Source organism: Salvelinus alpinus, chromosome 2, assembly GCF_045679555.1.
Source record: "Salvelinus alpinus chromosome 2, SLU_Salpinus.1, whole genome shotgun sequence".
Lineage (NCBI taxonomy): Eukaryota > Metazoa > Chordata > Actinopteri > Salmoniformes > Salmonidae > Salvelinus > Salvelinus alpinus.
In genome coordinates, this window is record NC_092087.1 from 89418920 (window position 1) to 89439626 (window position 20707).

A 20707-nucleotide genomic window follows, 5' to 3' on the forward strand; every position below is an offset into this window, starting at 1 on the left:
TTCGGTTCTATTCTGGGAGCGTGAGGTTGTGGTAAAGAACGAACGGTTCCAAACAGATCTCTAATTGTCTCGTATTATTTTCTATTGTAGTCTAGATATATATTCATCGCCACGGCTACACCAAAAAAAATTGTCACATTTTTGTTTTATCTCTGTCAGTGTCGTATATCAAATGAACGTCGGCAAGATTTCATTTGATATATGTATTGTTTACTGTGAGTCACACACCAGACAAACAACAACAGTAGAACAACACCTCATCATCCTCCTACTCTTCCTCACACAACAGACAAGCAAACAAGCTTTCAGTGCTTTTGTTATTGTGTGTCTGTTAACTGTTCTCCAATCTCTTCATGTTGAATAGCATTGATAACCTCTGTTCTTCCTCCTCCTCTCCTCTTCCTCACAGGCACTACCACAGCATTGAGGTGTTCACCCATTATGACCTTCTGACACTGAATGGAACTAAGATCGCTGAGGGTCACAAAGCCAGCTTCTGTCTGGAGGACACCTACTGCCCTGAGGGTACGTCACCTTACCTACTGCCCTGATGGTATGTCACCTTACCTAGTGCCCGAACGGTACGTCACCTTACCTACTGCCCTGATGGTACGTCACCTTACCAACTGCCCTGATGGTACGTCACCTTACCTAGTGCCCGAACGGTACGTCACCTTACCTACTGCCCAGATGGTGCGTCACCTTACCTAGTGCCCCGATGGTACGTCACCTTACCTAGTGCCCGAACGGTACGTCACCTTACCTAGTGCCCCGATGGTACGTCACCTTACCTACTGCCCTGATGGTACGTCACCTTACCAACTGCCCTGATGGTACGTCACCTTACCTAGTGCCCGAACGGTACGTCGCCTTACCTACTGCCCAGATGGTGCGTCACCTTACCTAGTGCCCCGATGGTACGTCACCTTACCTAGTGCCCGAACGGTACGTCACCTTACCTAGTGCCCCGATGGTACGTCACCTTACATACTGCCCCGACAGTACGTCACCTTACCAACTGCCCTGATGGTACGTCACCTTACCTACTGCCCTGATGGTACTTCACCTTACCTAGTGCCCCGATGGTACGTCACCTTACCTAGTGCCCCGATGGTACGTCACTTTACCTAGTGCCCCGATGGTACGTCACCTTACCTAGTGTCCCGATGGTACGTCACCTTACCTAGTGCCCCGATGGTACGTCACCTTACCTACTGCCCCGATGGTACGTCACCTTACCTAGTGTCCCGATGGTACGTCACCTTACCTAGTGTCCCGATGGTACGTCACCTTACCTAGTGCCCCGACGGTACGTCACCTTACCTACTGCCCCGATGGTAAGTCACCTTACCTACTGCCCTGATGGTACTTCACCTTACCTAGTGCCCCGATGGTACGTCACCTTACCTAGTGCCCCGATGGTACGTCACTTTACCTAGTGCCCCGATGGTACGTCACCTTACCTAGTGCCCCGATGGTACGTCACCTTACCTAGTGCCCGAACGGTACGTCACCTTACCTAGTGCCCCGATGGTACGTCACCTTACATACTGCCCCGACAGTACGTCACCTTACCAACTGCCCTGATGGTACGTCACCTTACCTACTGCCCTGATGGTACTTCACCTTACCTAGTGCCCCGATGGTACGTCACCTTACCTAGTGCCCCGATGGTACGTCACTTTACCTAGTGCCCCGATGGTACGTCACCTTACCTAGTGCCCCGATGGTACGTCACCTTACCTAGTGCCCCGATGGTACGTCACTTTACCTAGTGCCCCGATGGTACGTCACCTTACCTAGTGTCCCGATGGTACGTCACCTTACCTAGTGTCCCGATGGTACGTCACCTTACCTACTGCCCCGATGGTATGTCACCTTACCTACTGCCCCGATGGTACGTCACCTTACCTAGTAACCCGATGGTACGTCACCTTACCTAGTGCCCCGATGGTACGTCACCTTACCTACTGCCCCGATGGTATGTCACCTTACCTACTGCCCCGATGGTACGTCACCTTACCTAGTGCCCTGATGGTACGTCACCTTACCTAGTGCCCCGATGGTATGTCACCTTACCTACTGCCCTGATGGTACTTCACCTTACCTAGTGCCCTGATGGTGCGTCACCTTACCTAGTGTCCCGATGGTACGTCACCTTACCTAGTGCCCCGATGGTGCGTCACCTTACCTAGTGCCCCGATGGTACGTCACCTTACCTAGCGCCCCGATGGTACGTCACCTTACCTAGTGCCCCGATGGTACGTCACCTTACCTAGCGTCCCGATGGTACGTCACCTTACCTAGTGTCCCGATGGTACGTCACCTTACCTAGTGCCCCGACGGTACGTCACCTTACCTACTGCCCCGATGGTAAGTCACCTTACCTAGTGCCCCGATGGTACGTCACCTTACCTAGTGCCCCGATGGTACGTCACTTTACCTAGTGCCCCAATGGTACGTCACCTTACCTAGTGCCCCGATGGTACGTCACCTTACCTAGTGTCCCGATGGTACGTCACCTTACCTACTGCCCCGATGGTACGTCACCTTACCTAGTGCCCCGATGGTACGTCACCTTACCTAGTAACCCGATGGTACGTCACCTTACCTAGTGTCCCGATGGTACGTCACCTTACCTAGTGCCCTGATGGTATGTCACCTTACATACTGCCCCGATGGTACGTCACCTTACCTAGTGCCCCGATGGTACGTCACCTTACCTAGTGCCCCGATGGTACGTCACCTTACCTACTGCCCCGATGGTACGTCACCTTACCTAGTGTCCCGATGGTACGTCACCTTACCTAGTGTCCCGATGGTACGTCACCTTACCTAGTGCCCCGACGGTACGTCACCTTACCTACTGCCCCGATGGTAAGTCACCTTACCTAGTGCCCCGATGGTACGTCACCTTACCTAGTGCCCCGATGGTATGTCACTTTACCTAGTGCCCCGATGGTACGTCACCTTACCTAGTGCCCCGATGGTACGTCACCTTACCTAGTGTCCCGATGGTACGTCACCTTACCTACTGCCCCGATGGTATGTCACCTTACCTACTGCCCCGATGGTACGTCACCTTACCTAGTAACCCGATGGTACGTCACCTTACCTAGTGCCCCGATGGTACGTCACCTTACCTACTGCCCCGATGGTACGTCACCTTACCTACTGCCCCGATGGTACGTCACCTTACCTAGTGCCCCGATGGTACGTCACCTTACCTAGTGCCCTGATGGTATGTCACCTTACCTACTGCCCTGATGGTACTTCACCTTACCTAGTGCCCCGATGGTGCGTCACCTTACCTAGTGTCCCGATGGTACGTCACCTTACCTAGTGCCCCGATGGTGCGTCACCTTACCTAGTGCCCCGATGGTACGTCACCTTACCTAGTGCCCCGATGGTACGTCACCTTACCTACTGCCCCGATGGTACGTCACCTTACCTAGCGTCCCGATGGTACGTCACCTTACCTAGTGTCCCGATGGTACGTCACCTTACCTAGTGCCCCGACGGTACGTCACCTTACCTACTGCCCCGATGGTAAGTCACCTTACCTAGTGCCTCGATGGTACGTCACCTTACCTACTGCCCCGATGGTATGTCACCTTACCTAGTGCCCCGATGGTACGTCACCTTACCTAGTAACCCGATGGTACGTCACCTTACCTAGTGCCCCGATGGTACGTCACCTTACCTAGTGCCCTGATGGTATGTCACCTTACATACTGCCCCGACGGTACGTCACCTTACCTAGTGCCCCGATGGTACGTCACCTTACCTAGTGCCCCGATGGTACGTCACCTTACCTAGTGCCCTGATGGTGCGTCACCTTACCTAGTGCCCCGATGGTACGTCACCTTACATATTGTCCCGATGGTACGTCACCTTACCTAGTGCCCAGATGGTACGTCACCTTACCTAGTGCCCTGATGGTACGTCACCTTACCTACTGCCCCGACGGTACGTCACCTTACCTACTGCCCCGACGGTACGTCACCTTACCTAGTGCCCTGATGGTATGTCACCTTACATACTGTCCCGATGGTACGTCACCTTACCTAGTGCCCCGATGGTATGTCACCTTACCTAGTGCCCCGATGGTACGTCACCTTACCTACTGCCCCGATGGTACGTCACCTTACCTAGTGCCCCGACGGTACGTCACCTTACCTAGTGCCCCGATGGTACGTCACCTTACCTAGTGCCCTGATGGTATGTCACCTTACCTAGTGCCCCGATGGTACGTCACCTTACCTACTGCCCCGATGGTACGTCACCTTACCTAGTGCCCTGATGGTATGTCACCTTACCTAGTGCCCCGATGGTACGTCACCTTACCTAGTGCCCTGATGGTACGTCACCTTACCTAGTGCCCCGATGGTACGTCACTTTACCTAGTGCCCTGATGGTACGTCACTTTACCTGTCTCTAACTCTAACCCTTCTGTCTGGAGAATACCTACTGCCCTGACAGTACGTCACCTGTGTCACTTATCTTACCTGGCCTAATTTGATCAGTCCCTGGCTTTCCCCTATCCTAACCCTAAACAGTCCACGAGTCCCCCCATGCACTTTCACACCTATCAACTCACCTGTCACCAGATCTCTCACCTGTCACTAGATCTCTCACCTGTCACTAGATCTATCACCTGTCACGAGATCTCTCACCTGTCAATCAATCTCTCACCTGTCAATCAATCTCTCACCTGTCACTAGATCTCTCACCTGTCAATAGATCTCTCACCTGTCAATAGATCTCTCACCTGTCACTCGATCTCTCACCTGACAATAGATCTCTCACATGACAATTGATCTCTCACATGACAATCGATCTCTCACATGACAATAGATCTCTCACATGACAATAGATCTCTCACATGACAATAGATCTCTCACATGACAATCGATCTCTCACATGACAATAGATCTCTCACATGTCAATAGATCTCTCACATGACAATAGATCTCTCACCTGTCAATAGATCTCTCACATGACAATAGACTTGAACTGGAGCTTATCCAAATCTTCAACTTGATCCGTCACCGTCAACTACACTGTGTTTCCATGGCAACATGCAGGTATCCAGAAGCGCTACGCGTGCTACAACATGGGAGAGCAGGGTATCCAGGTAGGTTGCTGGGATACGTATCGCCATGACATCGACTGTCAGTGGATCGACATCACCGACATCAGCCCCGGGGAGTACATCTTCCAGGTTAGAATGCACGCACGCACGCACGCACACGCACACGCACACACACGCACACGCACACACACAGACACACACACACGCACGCAAACACACACAGACACTCGCACGCACACACACACACACACGCACGCACGCACGCACGCACGCACTCACGCACGCACAGACACATATGCACAGACACATACACAGACACACATACACAGACACACACACTCAAGCTTTATCAATGGATCAACGACCTCTTAACTTTTGCATGGAATACTTTTAAGAAAAGAAAGCAAATGTAGCTCTGTGTTTAAGTTTTTGGAAGAGGAACGACTAAGTGTTGGCTCCAGTAACCGTGGAGACCAGGAGGAAGAGATGAAAAGCTGTGATACAGACTAGAATTGGAGCGTAAATGGGTCTTGGCTTCATCTGCACGTGTCGGTCCAGCTGGTTCACGTGTTTGGAGGTAGTTTGAGTGAAAGTGTGGGTTTAAAATAGAGGGATATATTGAACCTGTGTTTAAGGGGAGTGATAACCTGCCATTAGTAGAACTGTTCAGAGAAAGGCTTGGCTCAGTGACAGCGAAACGGTGACGTTGTCAGCACATTACCACTGATGAGAGAGAGAGTCTCACCCACCAGGCACACTCCCACCCCTCACCCCTGGGTATCCTTACTCTGGAACAGAGAGAGAGAGAGGTAGAGAGAGAAAGAGAGAGAGACAGAGAGAGAGTGACAAAGAGACAGAGAGTGACAGAGAGACAGACAGAGAGAGAGAGAGAGAGAGTGACAGAGAGAGAGAGAGAGAGACAGAGAGAGAGAGAGAGAGTGACAGAGAGAGAGAGAGAGTGACAGAGAGAGAGAGTGACAAAGAGACAGAGAGTGACAAAGAGACAGAGACAGACAGAGAGAGAGAGAGAGAGAGTGACAAAGAGACAGAGAGAGAGACAGAGTGACAAAGAGACAGAGACAGAGAGAGAGTGACAAAGAGACAGAGAGTGACAGAGAGACAGACAGAGAGAGAGAGAGAGTGACAGAGAGAGAGAGAGTGACAGAGAGAGAGAGAGAGAGAGAGTGACAGAGAGAGAGAGTGACAGAGAGAGAGAGAGACAAAGAGAGAGAGAGAGTGACAAAGAGAGAGAGATAGAGAGTGACAAAGAGACAGAGATAGAGAGAGACAGAGTGACAGAGACAGACAGAGAGAGAGAGTGACAGAGAGAGAGAGAGAGTGACAGAGAGAGAGAGAGTGACAGAGAGAGAGAGAGAGAGTGACAGAGAGAGAGAGTGACAAAGAGACAGAGACAGAGAGTGACAAAGAGACAGAGACAGAGAGTGACAAAGAGACAGACAGAGAGAGAGAGAGAGAGTGACAAAGAGACAGAGAGAGAGAGTGACAAAGAGACAGAGAGAGTGACAGAGACAGACAGAGAGAGAGAGAGAGAGAGAGTGACAAAGAGACAGAGAGAGAGTGACAAAGAGACAGAGAGAGTGACAGAGACAGACAGAGAGAGATGCTCATGCTTTGTTGATTTCAAAAAAGCCTTCGACTCAATTTGGCATGAGGGTCTGCTATACAAATTGATGGAAAGTGGTGTTGGGGGTAAAACATACGACATTATAAAATCCATGTACACAAACAACAAGTGTGCGGTTAAAATTGGCAAAAAACACACACATTTCTTCACACAGGGTCGTGGGGTGAGACAGGGATGTAGCTTAAGCCCCACCCTCTTCAACATATATATCAACGAATTGGCGTGGGCACTAGAACAGTCTGCAGCACCCGGTCTCACCCTACTAGAATCCGAAGTCAAATGTCTACTGTTTGCTGATGATCTGGTGCTTCTGTCACCAACCAAGGAGGGCCTACAGCAGCACCTAGATCTTCTGCACAGATTCTGTCAGACCTGGGCCCTGACAGTAAATCTCAGTAAGACCAAAATAATGGTGTTCCAAAAAAGGTCCAGTCACCAGGACCACAAATTCCATCTAGACACCGTTGCCCTAGAGCACACAAAAAACTATACATACCTCGGCCTAAACATCAGCACCACAGGTAACTTCCACAAAGCTGTGAACGATCTGAGAGACAAGGCAAGAAGGGCCTTCTATGCCATCAAAAGGAACATAAATTTCAACATACCAATTAGGATCTGGCTAAAAATACTTGAATCAGTCATAGAGCCCATTGCCCTTTATGGTTGTGAGGTCTGGGGTCCGCTCACCAACCAAGATTTCACAAAATGGGACAAACACCAAATTGAGACTCTGCATGCAGAATTCTGCAAAAATATCCTCCGTGTACAACGTAGAACACCAAATAATGCATGCAGAGCAGAATTAGGCCGATACCCACTAATTATCAAAATCCAGAAAAGAGCCGTTAAATTCTACAACCACCTAAAAGGAAGCGATTCCCAAACCTTCCATAACAAAGCCATCACCTACAGAGAGATGAACCTGGAGAAGAGTCCCCTAAGCAAGCTGGTCCTAGGGCTCTGTTCACAAACACAAACACACCCCACAGAGCCCCAGGACAACAGCACAATTAGACCCAACCAAATCATGAGAAAACAAAAAGATAATTACTTGACACATTGGAAAGAATTAACAAAAAAACAGAGCAAACTAGAATGCTATTTGGCCCTAAACAGAGAGTACACAGTGGCAGAATACCTGACCACTGTGACTGACCCAAACTTAAGGAAAGCTTTGACTATGTACAGACTCAGTGAGCATAGCCTTGCTATTGAGAAAGGCCGCCGTAGGCAGACATGGCTCTCAAGAGAAGACAGGCTATGTGCACACTGCCCACAAAATGAGGTGGAAACTGAGCTGCACTTCCTAACCTCCTGCCCAATGTATGACCATATTAGAGAGACATATTTCCCTCAGATTACACAGATCCACAAAGAATTCGAAAACAAATCCAATTTTGATAAACTCCCATATCTACTGGGTGAAATTCCACAGTGTGCCATCACAGCAGCAAGATTTGTGACCTGTTGCCACAAGAAAAGGGCAACCAGTGAAGAACAAACACCACTGTAAATACAACCCATATTTATGTTTATTTATTTTAACTTGTGTGCTTTAACCATTTGTACATTGTTACAACACTGCATATATATAATATGACATTTGTAATGTCTTTATTGTTTTGAAACTTCTGTATGTGTAATGTTTACTGTTCATTTTTATTGTTTATTTGACTTTTGTATATTACCTACCTCACTTGCTTTGGCAATGTTAACACATGTTTCCCATGCCAATAAAGCCCCTTGAATTGAATTGAGAGAGAGAGAGAGTGACAAAGAGACAGAGAGAGAGAGTGACAAAGAGACAGAGAGAGTGAGAGTGACAAAGAGAGAGAGAGAGAGAGTGACAAAGAGACAGAGAGAGTGACAGAGACAGACAGAGAGAGAGAGAGAAACAACCTGTAGCAGGATAGAGAAGGACACAGCAGCAGATTTCATTCTATCCTTCTTTATCTCATCTCTGTTTTTCTAGTCGGTCATCAAATGGCTCAAAGAACGTTGTTTGCTTGTGAATTCTCTAAGATTCTGTTCAATTGTATAAGATCCCATTCTGAAGCTTCTGATGTGACATCACAAAGCCTATATGACGTCACCCTGCGCCCTTCCCGCTGTTCTAATTCAACCCCTCCCATAACGACTGTCTGATTGGGTTCTCTGTGTGACTAAACCACCACAGTGTTTACCACACGCCCCGGCCCCACCACACATCACACCATTTCTCATCAGTCTATAGCAGAGAGATGAAAGAGATTTGTTTAGACAGGAGGGAGTGGCCCTTCCATCCATCCTCCAATACATCGCTCCTACAGGGGCCTGTCTGTATGTGGTCTATCTGCACTGGTCGGGCTGTGCTGTAACACTCAGTCATGCCTTCTGGGAATATCATCTGACACACTCGTCATGTCATAAAGTTGGGAGATCAAACGGCGGCCGGCGAGACTACTGTTGTCCCAGCCTGCCGCATCGTTATGTGGTTGCCAAGGAAACCCTCATTCAACAGTAGTTAAGTTGACAATAAAGTGTGTGTGAGCGAGGGAGTGTGTCTGTATGTCTGTGTGTGTGTCTGTGTGTGTCTGTGTATCTGAGTGTCTATGTGTGCAAGCAATTGTGTATGTATGTGTGTGAGTGGTGTGTGTGTGTGTGTGTGTGTTTTATGCCAACTCAATTATGGGGTGACGGGGGCCATGTTTAGGCACATCCACCCTACTGTCACGGTCTCTGAATGACATCCACCCCACTGTCACGGTCTCTGACATCCACCCCACTGTCACGGTCTCTGATTGACATCCACCCCACTGTCACGGTCTCTGACTGACATCCACCCCACTGTCACGGTCTCTGACATCCACCCCACTGTCACGGTCTCTGACTGACATCCACCCCATTTAGGAATCAGTCACCCAACACTGCTGGCCTCTGACACACACCCAGGCCCACACACACACACACACTTAGGAACAGCGAAGAACACTATGATATTAGCAGGAACCTTCATAACCTCTCTAACATTTTTGCATGAACGCTTGTAAAAGAGCTTGTATTGTGGCCAAGTTAATATGATTCTGTTTTAAACAGGGCATATAGCCAAGTTAATATGATTCTGTTTTAAACAGGGCATATAGCCAAGTTAATATGCTACTGTTTTAAACAGGGCATATAGCCAAGTTAATATGCTACTGTTTTAAACAGGGCATATAGCCAAGTTAATATGATTCTGTTTTAAACAGGGCATATAGCCAAGTTAATATGCTACTGTTTTAAACAGGGCATATAGCCAAGTTAATATGATTCTGTTTTAAACAGGGCATATAGCCAAGTTAATATGCTACTGTTTTAAACAGGGCATATAGCCAAGTTAATATGCTACTGTTTTAAACAGGGCATATAGCCAAGTTAATATGCTACTGTTTTAAACAGGGCATATAGCCAAGTTAATATGCTACTGTTTTAAACAGGGCATATAGCCAAGTTAATATGATTCTGTTTTAAACAGGGCATATAAAATATGTGCTTATAGGCCTTTTAAACTTGCCAAGAGAAAATACATAAAGAGCTTGAAACAAATTAGCCCGAAAACTAAATGAACATGTTTCATAATTATGAATACTTTTATGATTTATTGTCATTTGTTAATTTTTTATGGAAAGATGGAGTGTAGAAAATGAAAGAGTGCAGCTTTATGGAATGATGCTGTGGGGTTTGTCTTTCGTGAGGCTGGAAAAGTCACATGTTTTTATGTATGGGAAACAGAGTGAATGGAAAAGTCACATGTTTTTATGTATGGGAAACAGAGTGAATGGAAAAGTCACATGTTTTTATGTATGGGAAACAGAGTGAATGGAAAAACAATGCCAACCAACCCACCATGACTACATCTTAATGATAGGCTGATAGTTTTAGCTCAACCAAACATAGTTGTCATCGTCTCCTAACCACACACCGGGTATCGACGTTGCCCTTTTAGGCACCGATCTAGGATCAGCTTACTCTTCCCCAATCCCAACCTTATCATTAGGAGGACAACCACAAAACTGACCTTAGATCAGTGTAGGAACAACATCATCCTACTCCCTGTCCCACAGACCCACTCCGTATAGAAGTTCCCTTCTAGGATCAGTTTACCAACACTAAACCCAAACCATTAGGGAGAAGTCAAGCTGAACTGAGTATCTAGGGGCAACTTCATCCTCCTCTTATAACTCAAGCGGTAACCGCCCACGTTATGCCACACACACACCTGACACACACACACACCTGGCACACACACACACACCTGACACACACACAACTAACACACAAACACACCTGACACACACACACACACACACACACACACACCTAACACACACCTGACACACACACACACACACCTGACACACACCTGACACACACACACACACACACATCTGACACCTCCCCCCCTTCCTTTGTCCTCTGTCCCTCCCTGCAGGTGGAAGTGAACCCCTCGTTGGACATGGCTGAGTCAGACTTCCAGAACAACGTGATGCGTTGCCGCTGCAAGTACGATGGGGGACGCGTCTTCATGTTCGGCTGCCACGCAGGTGAGGGGGCTGCTTTACCCACACTGACCAACCACAGGACTTCCATCCCTCCTTCAGGGGGCGGGTTTACCCACACTGACCAACCACAGGACTTCCATCCCTCCTTCAGGGGGCGGGTTTACCCACACTGACCAACCACAGGACTTCCATCCCTCCTTCACGGGGCTGCTTTACCCACACTGACCAACCACATGACTTCCATCCCTCCTTCACGGGGCTGCTTTACCCACACTGACCAACCACAGGAGTTCCATCCCTCCTTCACTCCGTTACTTCTCCCAATCAATTTCTACTTCATATCCACACAAAAATGTTATTCTAATATTTGTCGCTCTCCCTCCCTCCCTCTCCCTCTCTCTCTCTCTCTCTCTCAGGTGATGCATACAGTCCAGAGGTGGAGGATCTGTTTGAGCACCAGCGTCAGATCACCAACAACTTCCTCTAACCAACGGAACAACAGAATAACTAATGGGGGATCTCCATCCAACAGAACAACGAATGAGAGACTTCAGAACAACCAATCAACCAATGGGAGTTCTCAGGGCAGAGCTTCGGAACCACAGCTCATCTCAACTCACCCAATCAGGGGAGAGGAGCCGGAGGAGAACCAGGAAGCCGGGGTTGGAATGGACTGTGGGAGGGAGGGGGGAGGAAGGAAGAGGGGAGGGAAGGGGGGAATTGTTTCTGAAAAGGTCAAAGAAAGAATCACCTGAACGTCAAGCAATCATCGCACCTTCACCATCGCTAACCATATCTCTGAGAGAGAGAGTATAGACAGAGACGTATACAGGACTTATGGGTAGTTGTGATACGTTTCTCAGTTGGAATCGGACCGTATCAAGCTGTCACGTGTCAGGTGTCACCATGGCAACATGGAGTTATTTACAGATTTGAAATGATGGAAAAACAACAAGGTAGTTCCCTAAGATTCAGACATACTATGGTTATGTAGCACAGGAGGCTGGTGGCATCTTAATTGGGGAGGATGGGCTGATAGTAATGGCTGCATGGAATTAAATGGAATGGAATCGAACACATCAAACACGTGGTTTCCATGTGTTTAATAACATTCCATTCACTCCATTCCAGCCACTATTATGAGCCGTCCTCCCCTCACCAGCCTCCTGCGATACGTAGGAAGGTTACACTAAGGTACATGAGTATTACATGTATGTTCATCAAATCACAAACTGTGTATATTGTATAAGATGGTTGTACCTATTTAGTGACAATGGGGCAAAGCTACCTTGTTTAAAGGTACACTCAGTAAGATGGCATTGGCATATATTTTCATACAAAAAATGAGGACCTAAGGCTCTTTACCAAATATGATACAACATAAATATACACATTAAACACAAAATATGTATACACACATTAGAATACAAGAACAGTCGTGGGAAGCACAAATAAAACATCACAAATCACCCAGAAAAACGGTTACATTCATCCACAAATAAAACCCCAATCAATACTTTAAATTGCCCGAACGGCACCAGAACATCAAGATGAAATGTATTTTGAATTTTGTTCCAGCAATACGGTGCATTAAAAACGAAAAGCAGATTTACCTAGCTTGCTGGAGACTCGTGGAACCTCAAGAGTTAACCAAGCCTGTGAACGGGTTAAGTAACTCAGGTGTTAGATAAGACGGAAGTTTATGAAGTAGGGCCTTGTAAACAACAAGGGTGTCTTCCTGCTTGCAGACATTTTGAATTCTGTTTATATCTGTGTATGTGTATGTTATATGGCTGAGTCTACCTTTTAAGTTGTCTATTGTCTTCTCAATCTCAGTCATGATCTTATAAGATAGTATAACAGACGCATGGAAACGTATGAAATTGGATTCGCATTTATTGTTGTCCGTTTTTGTCTGTCAAAAGTTCAACTCAAGTCAACTATTTCTGGAGGAGTTTTATACGCACAAAGGCTGTCATCTTGTACGTTTTCTTTCTAAAGACAATCATCTCGGTTGTCCATTTTCCATCAACGGGATGCCCTCCATTGAAAAACCATTGGCTCAAGCCATAGTTTTCTCACACAAACCTTCCGTCTGGCCACAGCCTTAGTGATCAGGACCCGGTTTCCCAAAAGCATCTTGAGGCTAAGTTTATCTTAGAACTGTAGGATCCTTGAGATGTTTTCGGGAAACCGGGCCTTGGTAGATTCTCTCGTCCTCTTGCCTGTTGTCCATCCATCATCAAATCAGATCACCTACTTCCTTTAAAAACTATCCTTCATGTGCTTTCATATATCTACTTCACAAATGCAGTATTTATGCAATACAAATGTAGTATTTATGCAATACAAATGCAGTATTCGCTGTAAAAAAAAAAACTGTGTGTTTTTTGTTATATGGAAATTACATTGACAAGTATTTTTCATGGTGCTAACGTTTAGCCTTTAAAAAAAATCTATATTGTAATGTTTTGCAAATGTTGTTTAATATGACCTCTCTAGAGTATTGTCCTGTAGGTTTGTAATTTATACTTTAATATTATGTACTTTTGACTTAAAACGTTTTGTCCCTTTTGTAGTTGTGTTTTTTATAAGGTTGCAAAATTCTGGTAACTTTCCCACGAGTCCCAGGTTTCCCAGCAACCCCGGTTGGAAGATTCCTGGAATCAGGAAGTAATAAGCAGGAAATCTGGGAAATATAGGAATCCTACAACCGGGAATTTTGGAAAAGTTACCTGATTTTTTAATTTGTTTTTGCAACGCTAGTTTTGTATTGTTTATGTTTAATTACGATAAATCCTATAGTTGCTGTCATCAGTCTGTTTTAACACCAGTGAACCTCATCATACAGGTAGATATATTGTGACCGTTGCACATAGGGCTCTGGTTAAAAGTAGTGCACTATGTTTTGGGAATAGGGTGCCATTTGGAAGGCACAGTGGTTGTACCTAATAAGTAGTGCACCTGATACTTGGCAATGGTGGAGAACAATAAACATCAGATTTCCAAACGAAATGGCTCTTTTGGTACCTGGTCATTTGAGTGTATAACATTTGATGATTAATACTATCATTAGCTATATAAATGTACATTTAAACTCCTCATAATAAACCGTGAGAAACCTTTCATTCGTTCAAAAAGAGCCGTGTGGATATAGAGCCTTGACCTCCATCCTAACCTAGGGAACATAGAGGCTTTACTGCCGTTTCCAACCTCAGACACACTGGGACCTGTCCGCTTTTACTCAACCAATTAGGGCACGCACTCAATATGCTGCTTATTTTAGCTGCGGCATGCTGAGATGAGTGTGTTTAAGTTTTAGTCAGTGTCTAACTATAGCTGAAATGCTGTAGTCAGAAAAGGCTTATTTAGGCCATATTCAAATAAACAACCGCCAGAGGCTAAGAATACACATCAGGCCTCCCGTGTATTCAACAAGCCCCAGATCTGATTCATATTCATTCAGCACCAAAACGGAAGAAAACAGACCGAAATAGTGAGGCGCAAACTGAACTTGTCCAATGAGGAATCTACATCGTTGATTTCCGTTGCAAAACGTTATGCACTAATGAATACGACCCTGGTCATTACATTAATTGGAGAAGCATCACAAAGGATATTGACTGGCAGAGCAACGTGAGTCCGATTCAACCTCCTCTCCTTCCTATTGCTTTCTCTTTCCCTCCTCCTATTCCCTCTCCTCCCAGTCTTCCTCTCCCGTCCCCCATCACCTCCTCCTCCTCCCTCTCCTCCCAGTCTTCCTCTTCCTGTCCCCCATCACCTCCTCCTCCTCCTATTCCCTCTCCTCCCAGTCTTCCTCTTCCTGTCCCCCATCACCTCCTCCTCCTCCTATTCCCTCTCCTCCCAGTCTTCCTCTTCCTGTCCCCCATCACCTCCTCCTCCTCCTATTCCCTCTCCTCCCAGTCTTCCTCTCCCGTCCCCCATCACCTCCTCCTCCTCCTATTCCCTCTCCTCCCAGTCTTCCTCTTCCTGTCCCCCATCACCTCCTCCTCCTCCTATTCCCTCTCCTCCCAGTCTTCCTCTTCCCGTCCCCCATCACCTCCTCCTCCTCCTATTCCCTCTCCTCCCAGTCTTCCTCTTCCCGTCCCCCATCACCTCCTCCTCCTCCTATTCCCTCTCCTTTTCTCTTCGAGGTGATTGATTAGGATCACCATGGCGACAGCTAGTCTTACTGGGGTCCGACACAACGAAAAAAGACATTACAGATAAAATACATTACAATTTACATACATAAATCCTCATCTTAGCAGTATTAGGGATCTCTCACCAGAAACGTCATGACTCCGCGCACTACACTATATGGGCACTAGTCAAAGGTAGCGCACACCATAGGGAATAGGGTGACATTTGGGACTAGTCGTCCTCTTCCTCCCTCCAGTCTTAAACACATGGTTGACACTGTGGTTAAACGGTTGCTTGGTAACTACTGTGTGTTCCAACCTACCAACCTCCACACCATGACACGTGGGCATTGGGTTGGCATGACAGCTGGCATCTCTCCCTATAAAGACCTCCACCACGTATGTGTGTCTGTGGTTCTCAAGACTGAAGATGAAAGTGTGGATTGGGACGAGCCCGAAGCAGCCCGCCTGGAGGGCCCGTTAGACTGGCACATTGGGGCTAGTGTGTGATTGCCAAGCTGGCAGCCCCGTGGCACGTTACCTCCTCATAAAGCCTAAAGCTCTGATATTATCATGGTCTGACCACAGATCTCACATCACGCTATGGCAGGGCTGGGTGGGTGGCTGGGTGAGTGGGTGGGTGTGCAAGTGTGTGTCATAGTGGCTGTTTTCTTCAGTTCTATGTTTATTCTCTTGTTCAGTTTCCATAGTGTTTCTGGCTTACAGACGGACTCGGCATCACTGTCGGGGGTCCATAGGGCTGGGATTCAATCCCATCGCGCTTTTTCATCTATGCACCTTTTAAAGGGCAATGTTCAACCAATGACAGGAGTTGACAGGAGTTGGAATGGAATTGCTCCCAACTCAAACAATAAAATACGCACAAACAGACAGGCAGCAAGGAGAGAGAGAGAGAGGCAGCAAGGAGAGAGAGAGACAGGCAGCAAGGAGCGAGAGAGAGGCAGCAAGGAGCGAGAGAGAGGCAGCAAGGAGCGAGAGAGAGGCAGCAAGGAGAGAGAGAGAGGCAGCAAGGAGAGAGAGGCAGCAAGGAGAGAGAGAGGCAGCAAGGAGCGAGAGAGAGTCAGCAAGGAGAGAGAGAGGCAGCAAGGAGCAAGAGAGAGAGAGCGAGAGGCAGCAAGGAGCGAGAGAGAGGCAGCAAGGAGCGAGAGGCAGCAAGGAGCGAGAGGCAGCAAGGAGAGAGAGGCAGCAAGGAGCGAGTAATATGGCCAAATGTATGACCATATTAGAGACACATATTTCCTTCAGATTACACAGATCCACAAAGAATTCGAAAACAAACCCAGATGTGACCTGTTGCCACAAGAAAAGGGCAACCAATGAAGAACAAACACCATTGCAACTACACCCCATATTTATGTTGATTAATTTTCCCTTTTGTACTTTAACTATTTGAAATGTCTTTATTGTTTTGGAACTTATGTGAGTGTAATGTTTACTGTTAATTTATTATTGTTAATTTCACTTTCGTTTATTATCTACTTCACTTGCTTTGCAAATGTTAACATATGTTTCCCATGCCAATAAAGCCCCTTGAATTGAAATTGAGAGGCAACAAGCAGAGAGGCAGGACGGAGAGAGAGAGAGAGAGAGGCAGGGCGCAGAGAGAGAGAGAGGCAGGGCAGAGAGAGAGAGGCAGGATGGAGAGAGAGAGAGAGGCAGGGCGGAGAGAGAGAGGCAGGGCGGAGAGAGAGAGAGAGAGAGAGGCAGGGCGGAGAGAGAGAGAGAGAGGCAGGGCGGAGAGAGAGAGAGGCAGGGCAGAGAGAGAGAGGCAGGGCAGAGAGAGAGAGAGAGGGGCAGGGCGGAGAGAGAGAGGGGCAGGGCGGAGAGAGAGAGAGAGAGGCAGGGCGGAGAGAGAGAGAGAGGCAGGGCAGAGAGAGAGAGGCAGGGCAGAGAGAGAGAGAGAGGGGCAGGGCGGAGAGAGAGAGGGGCAGTGCGGAGAGAGAGAGGGGCAGGGCGGAGAGAGAGAGAGGCAGGGCGGAGAGAGAGAGAGGCAGGGCGGAGAGAGAGAGAGGCAGGGCGGAGAGAGAGAGAGGCAGGGTGGAGAGAGAGAGGCAGGGCGGAGAGAGAGAGAGGCAGGGCGGAGAGAGAGAGAGGCAGGGCGGAGAGAGAGAGAGGCAGGGCGGAGAGAGAGAGGCAGGGCGGAGAGAGAGAGAGGCAGGGCGGAGAGAGAGAGAGGCAGGGCGGAGAGAGAGAGAGAGGCAGGGCGGAGAGAGAGAGAAGCAGGACGAAGAGTTTAAAAATGATTTATTAAACCACCAATAAGAGAAAAACAGTGACAAACCCTGTTCACTGAACAATAGGAAAAGAAAATACATTGTTTTTACAAAAACATTTTTACAAACGTTAGGGTGCAACGGAGACGTCATCATAATGTTATTTGGTGTATGGGTCCTCTCTCGTCATTATTAAGCCGTTAGATAGCTGGGCCCCGATGTCTCATTCGTCTCAGGGTACAAGTGTTGATCTAGGATCAGTTTTGCCTTTTAGAACACAATGAATAAGATTATATGGACAGGTTGGGTCCTGGTCCTAGATCAGCTCTCCTACTCAGACGCTTGACACACTGCCCCTAAACAGTGTGCTTTAACACGAGCAGAAACTGGGGGAGGATGATTCAAGATACACTTCCTGACTGAGATTATTTTTTTATAAGATTAATACATGTAACATAAATTAGGTCATAATTAGCTCATCCCCATCAGCTGGTAATAAAACAATATAAAAAGTAAATAAAAACAGAATAGGAGGGTATCAGGGTTGGGGTCAGTTTCATTTGAATTCCTGTCAATTCAGGAAGTACAGCGAAATTCCAATTCCACCTCTCCTCAATGCTTTTCAATGAGGATCATGTGGAATTGGAATGCGATTCAGTTTCTGAACTGACTGGAATCTAAATGGGACTGACCCCAACCCTGGAGGGTACATCACCTTACTGTTTAACTGTCCTGTCTAGCATCCGCTGGTGGTTATGGACAACATCACATCTTACACAGGGCCAACAGTGTGCTGTATGTGTGCAGGGTTTTGTTCCAGCCCACCACTAAAAAAACACATGAAACTATTCTTCATGAATTAGTTGAATCAGCACAGCAGGTGTTTTAGTGCTGGGCGGGTGCAAAACCCCGCAACACATCCCTGTACAATACGCTCATCCATAATAACCCTGGCTACTCTGCATGGGAGCCTCTGAACACATACTAGATTCTCCCCCCTTTACGTTGTATGGACCAGGGTTGTATTCATTAGTGCACACCGTAGCAAAACATTTTGAAACGGAAATCCAAAACAAGCGTTCAGGTAGACCCCATATGACCCCTAACCTCCATATGACCCCCTAACCTCCATATGACCCCCTAACCTCCATATGACCCCTAACCTCCATATGACCCCCTAACCTCCATATGACCCCCTAACCTCCATATGACCCCTAACCGCCATATGACCCCTAACCTCCATATGACCCCCTAACCTCCATATGACCCCTAATCTCCATATGACCCCTAACCTCCATATGACCACTAACCTCCATATGACCCCTAACCTCCATTTGACCCCTAACCTCCATATGACCCCTAACCTCCATATGACCCCCTAACCTCCATATGACCCCCTAACCTCCATATGACCCCCTAACCTCCATATGACTCTGTTATCAATGTTAGTAGTGATGATTAATCTAAAGCTGACCAGGTTTCAAGAGAAAAACTTCTGCCAACAAACTCTGGGCTTTGGCTGAGTTCAGTTCTGTTCAGTCCAGTGTGGCTTCAGTGGGGGGGGGGGGGTGGGGGACAGAGGTGTGTCTAGTCCCTACGGTGAAGGGAGGATGGGATGGAGGACAGAGGGAACAGAGGTGTGTCTAGTCCCTACGGTGAAGGGAGGATGGGATGGAGGACAGAGGGAACAGAGGTGTGTCTAGTCCCTACGGTGAAGGGAGGATGGGATGGAGGACAGAGGGAACAGAGGTGTGTCTAGTCCCTACGGTGAAGGGAGGATGGGATGGAGGGCAGAAGCCAGGAAGTGGTTCCTCTCCGTCAGGCTTTCCCTTCCCAGGCGTCGTCTCTCTGTTTAGCTGCCAGACGCTTCTGCTCTGAAAGACAGGACAGACAGGTTGATAGGAGAGCAGATCAATACTACTAGTAGTAGTCAATACTATCATAAAGACAAAGACTAGTTCCACTTTAAAGGAGCAACATGTAATATATTAGCCATCGTTTCTTCACGGTTTTGTGAAAGACACTTAGAGAAGTTCCAAAAGGCTCAGCACTGCCTCTTCCCGTATCATTATCCAAAACACATCTGTCGCACGGACGTGAAGAAACGTGTTGCTGATGTTTTTGTCTTAAACAAGAAACATAACAGCCAGACTGGCTAGTCGCGGTAAAAAAATATCTACATTCGCAAGCGTTGGAAAAGTATGTTTCTCTCTCGTGGAGTTGTATTCCTTTGCTGGTTCTGGTATGTCATGTTTCTCGTGGAGTTGTATTCCTTTGCTGGTTCTGGTATGTCATGTTTCTCTCTCGTGGAGTTGTATTCCTTTGCTGGTTCTGGTACGTCATGTTTCTCGTGGAGTTGTATTCCTTTGCTGGTTCTGGTATGTCATGTTTCTCTCTCGTGGAGTTGTATTCCTCTGCTGGTTCTGGTATGTCATGTTTCTCTCTCGTGGAGTTGTATTCCTTTGCTGGTTCTGGTACGTCATGTTTCTCGTGGAGTTGTATTCCTTTGCTGGTTCTGGTATGTCATGTTTCTCGTGGAGTTGTATTCCTTTGCTGGTTCTGGTATGTCATGTTTCTCGTGGAGTTGTATTCCTTTGCTGGTTCTGGTATGTCATGTTTCTCGTGGAGTTGTATTCCTTTGCTGGTACTGGTATGTCATGTTTCTCGTGGAGTTGTATTCCTTTGCTGGTACTGGTATGTCATGTTTCTCGTGGAGTTGTATTCCTTTGCTGGCTCTGGTACGTCATGTTTCTCGTGGAGTTGTATTCCTTTGCTGGTTCTGGTATGTCATGTTTCTCGTGGAGTTGTATTCCTTTGCTGGTTCTGGTATGTCATGTTTCTCTCTCGTGGAGTTGTATTCCTTTGCTGGTTCTGGTATGTCATGTTTCTCTCTCGTGGAGTTGTATTCCTTTGCTGGTTCTGGTATGTCATGTTTCTCGTGGAGTTGTATTCCTCTGCTGGTTCTGGTACGTCATGTTTCTCGTGGAGTTGTATTCCTTTGCTGGTTCTGGTATGTCATGTTTCTCTCTCGGTGGAGTTGTATTCCTTTGCTGGTTCTGGTATGTCAT

At 47.3% G+C, this 20707-nt stretch overlaps 1 protein-coding gene and 1 long non-coding RNA gene across 2 annotated transcripts in view; one reads left to right on the plus strand and one right to left on the minus strand.

Moving 5' to 3' along the window:
* The window catches only part of LOC139568105 (lysyl oxidase homolog 4-like), a 42570-nt gene extending 30632 nt beyond the window's left edge, over positions 1–11938 (plus strand). The window contains exons 12-15 of the mRNA XM_071389800.1: positions 410–525; positions 5088–5224; positions 11194–11305; positions 11680–11938. Of these exons, the coding sequence (XP_071245901.1) occupies positions 410–525; positions 5088–5224; positions 11194–11305; positions 11680–11750 (436 nt within the window). The 3' untranslated portion in view covers positions 11751–11938. The remainder of the gene's footprint in view (positions 1–409; positions 526–5087; positions 5225–11193; positions 11306–11679) is intronic.
* A 5715-nt stretch (positions 11939–17653) lies between these two features.
* LOC139568106 (uncharacterized) lies at positions 17654–20196 on the minus strand. Its single transcript, XR_011673518.1, has 2 exons — positions 18986–20196; positions 17654–18765 (listed from the first exon to the last, which is right to left on the minus strand). It is a non-coding gene; the product is annotated as an uncharacterized lncRNA (long non-coding RNA).
* Positions 20197–20707: the final 511 nt, after the last annotated feature.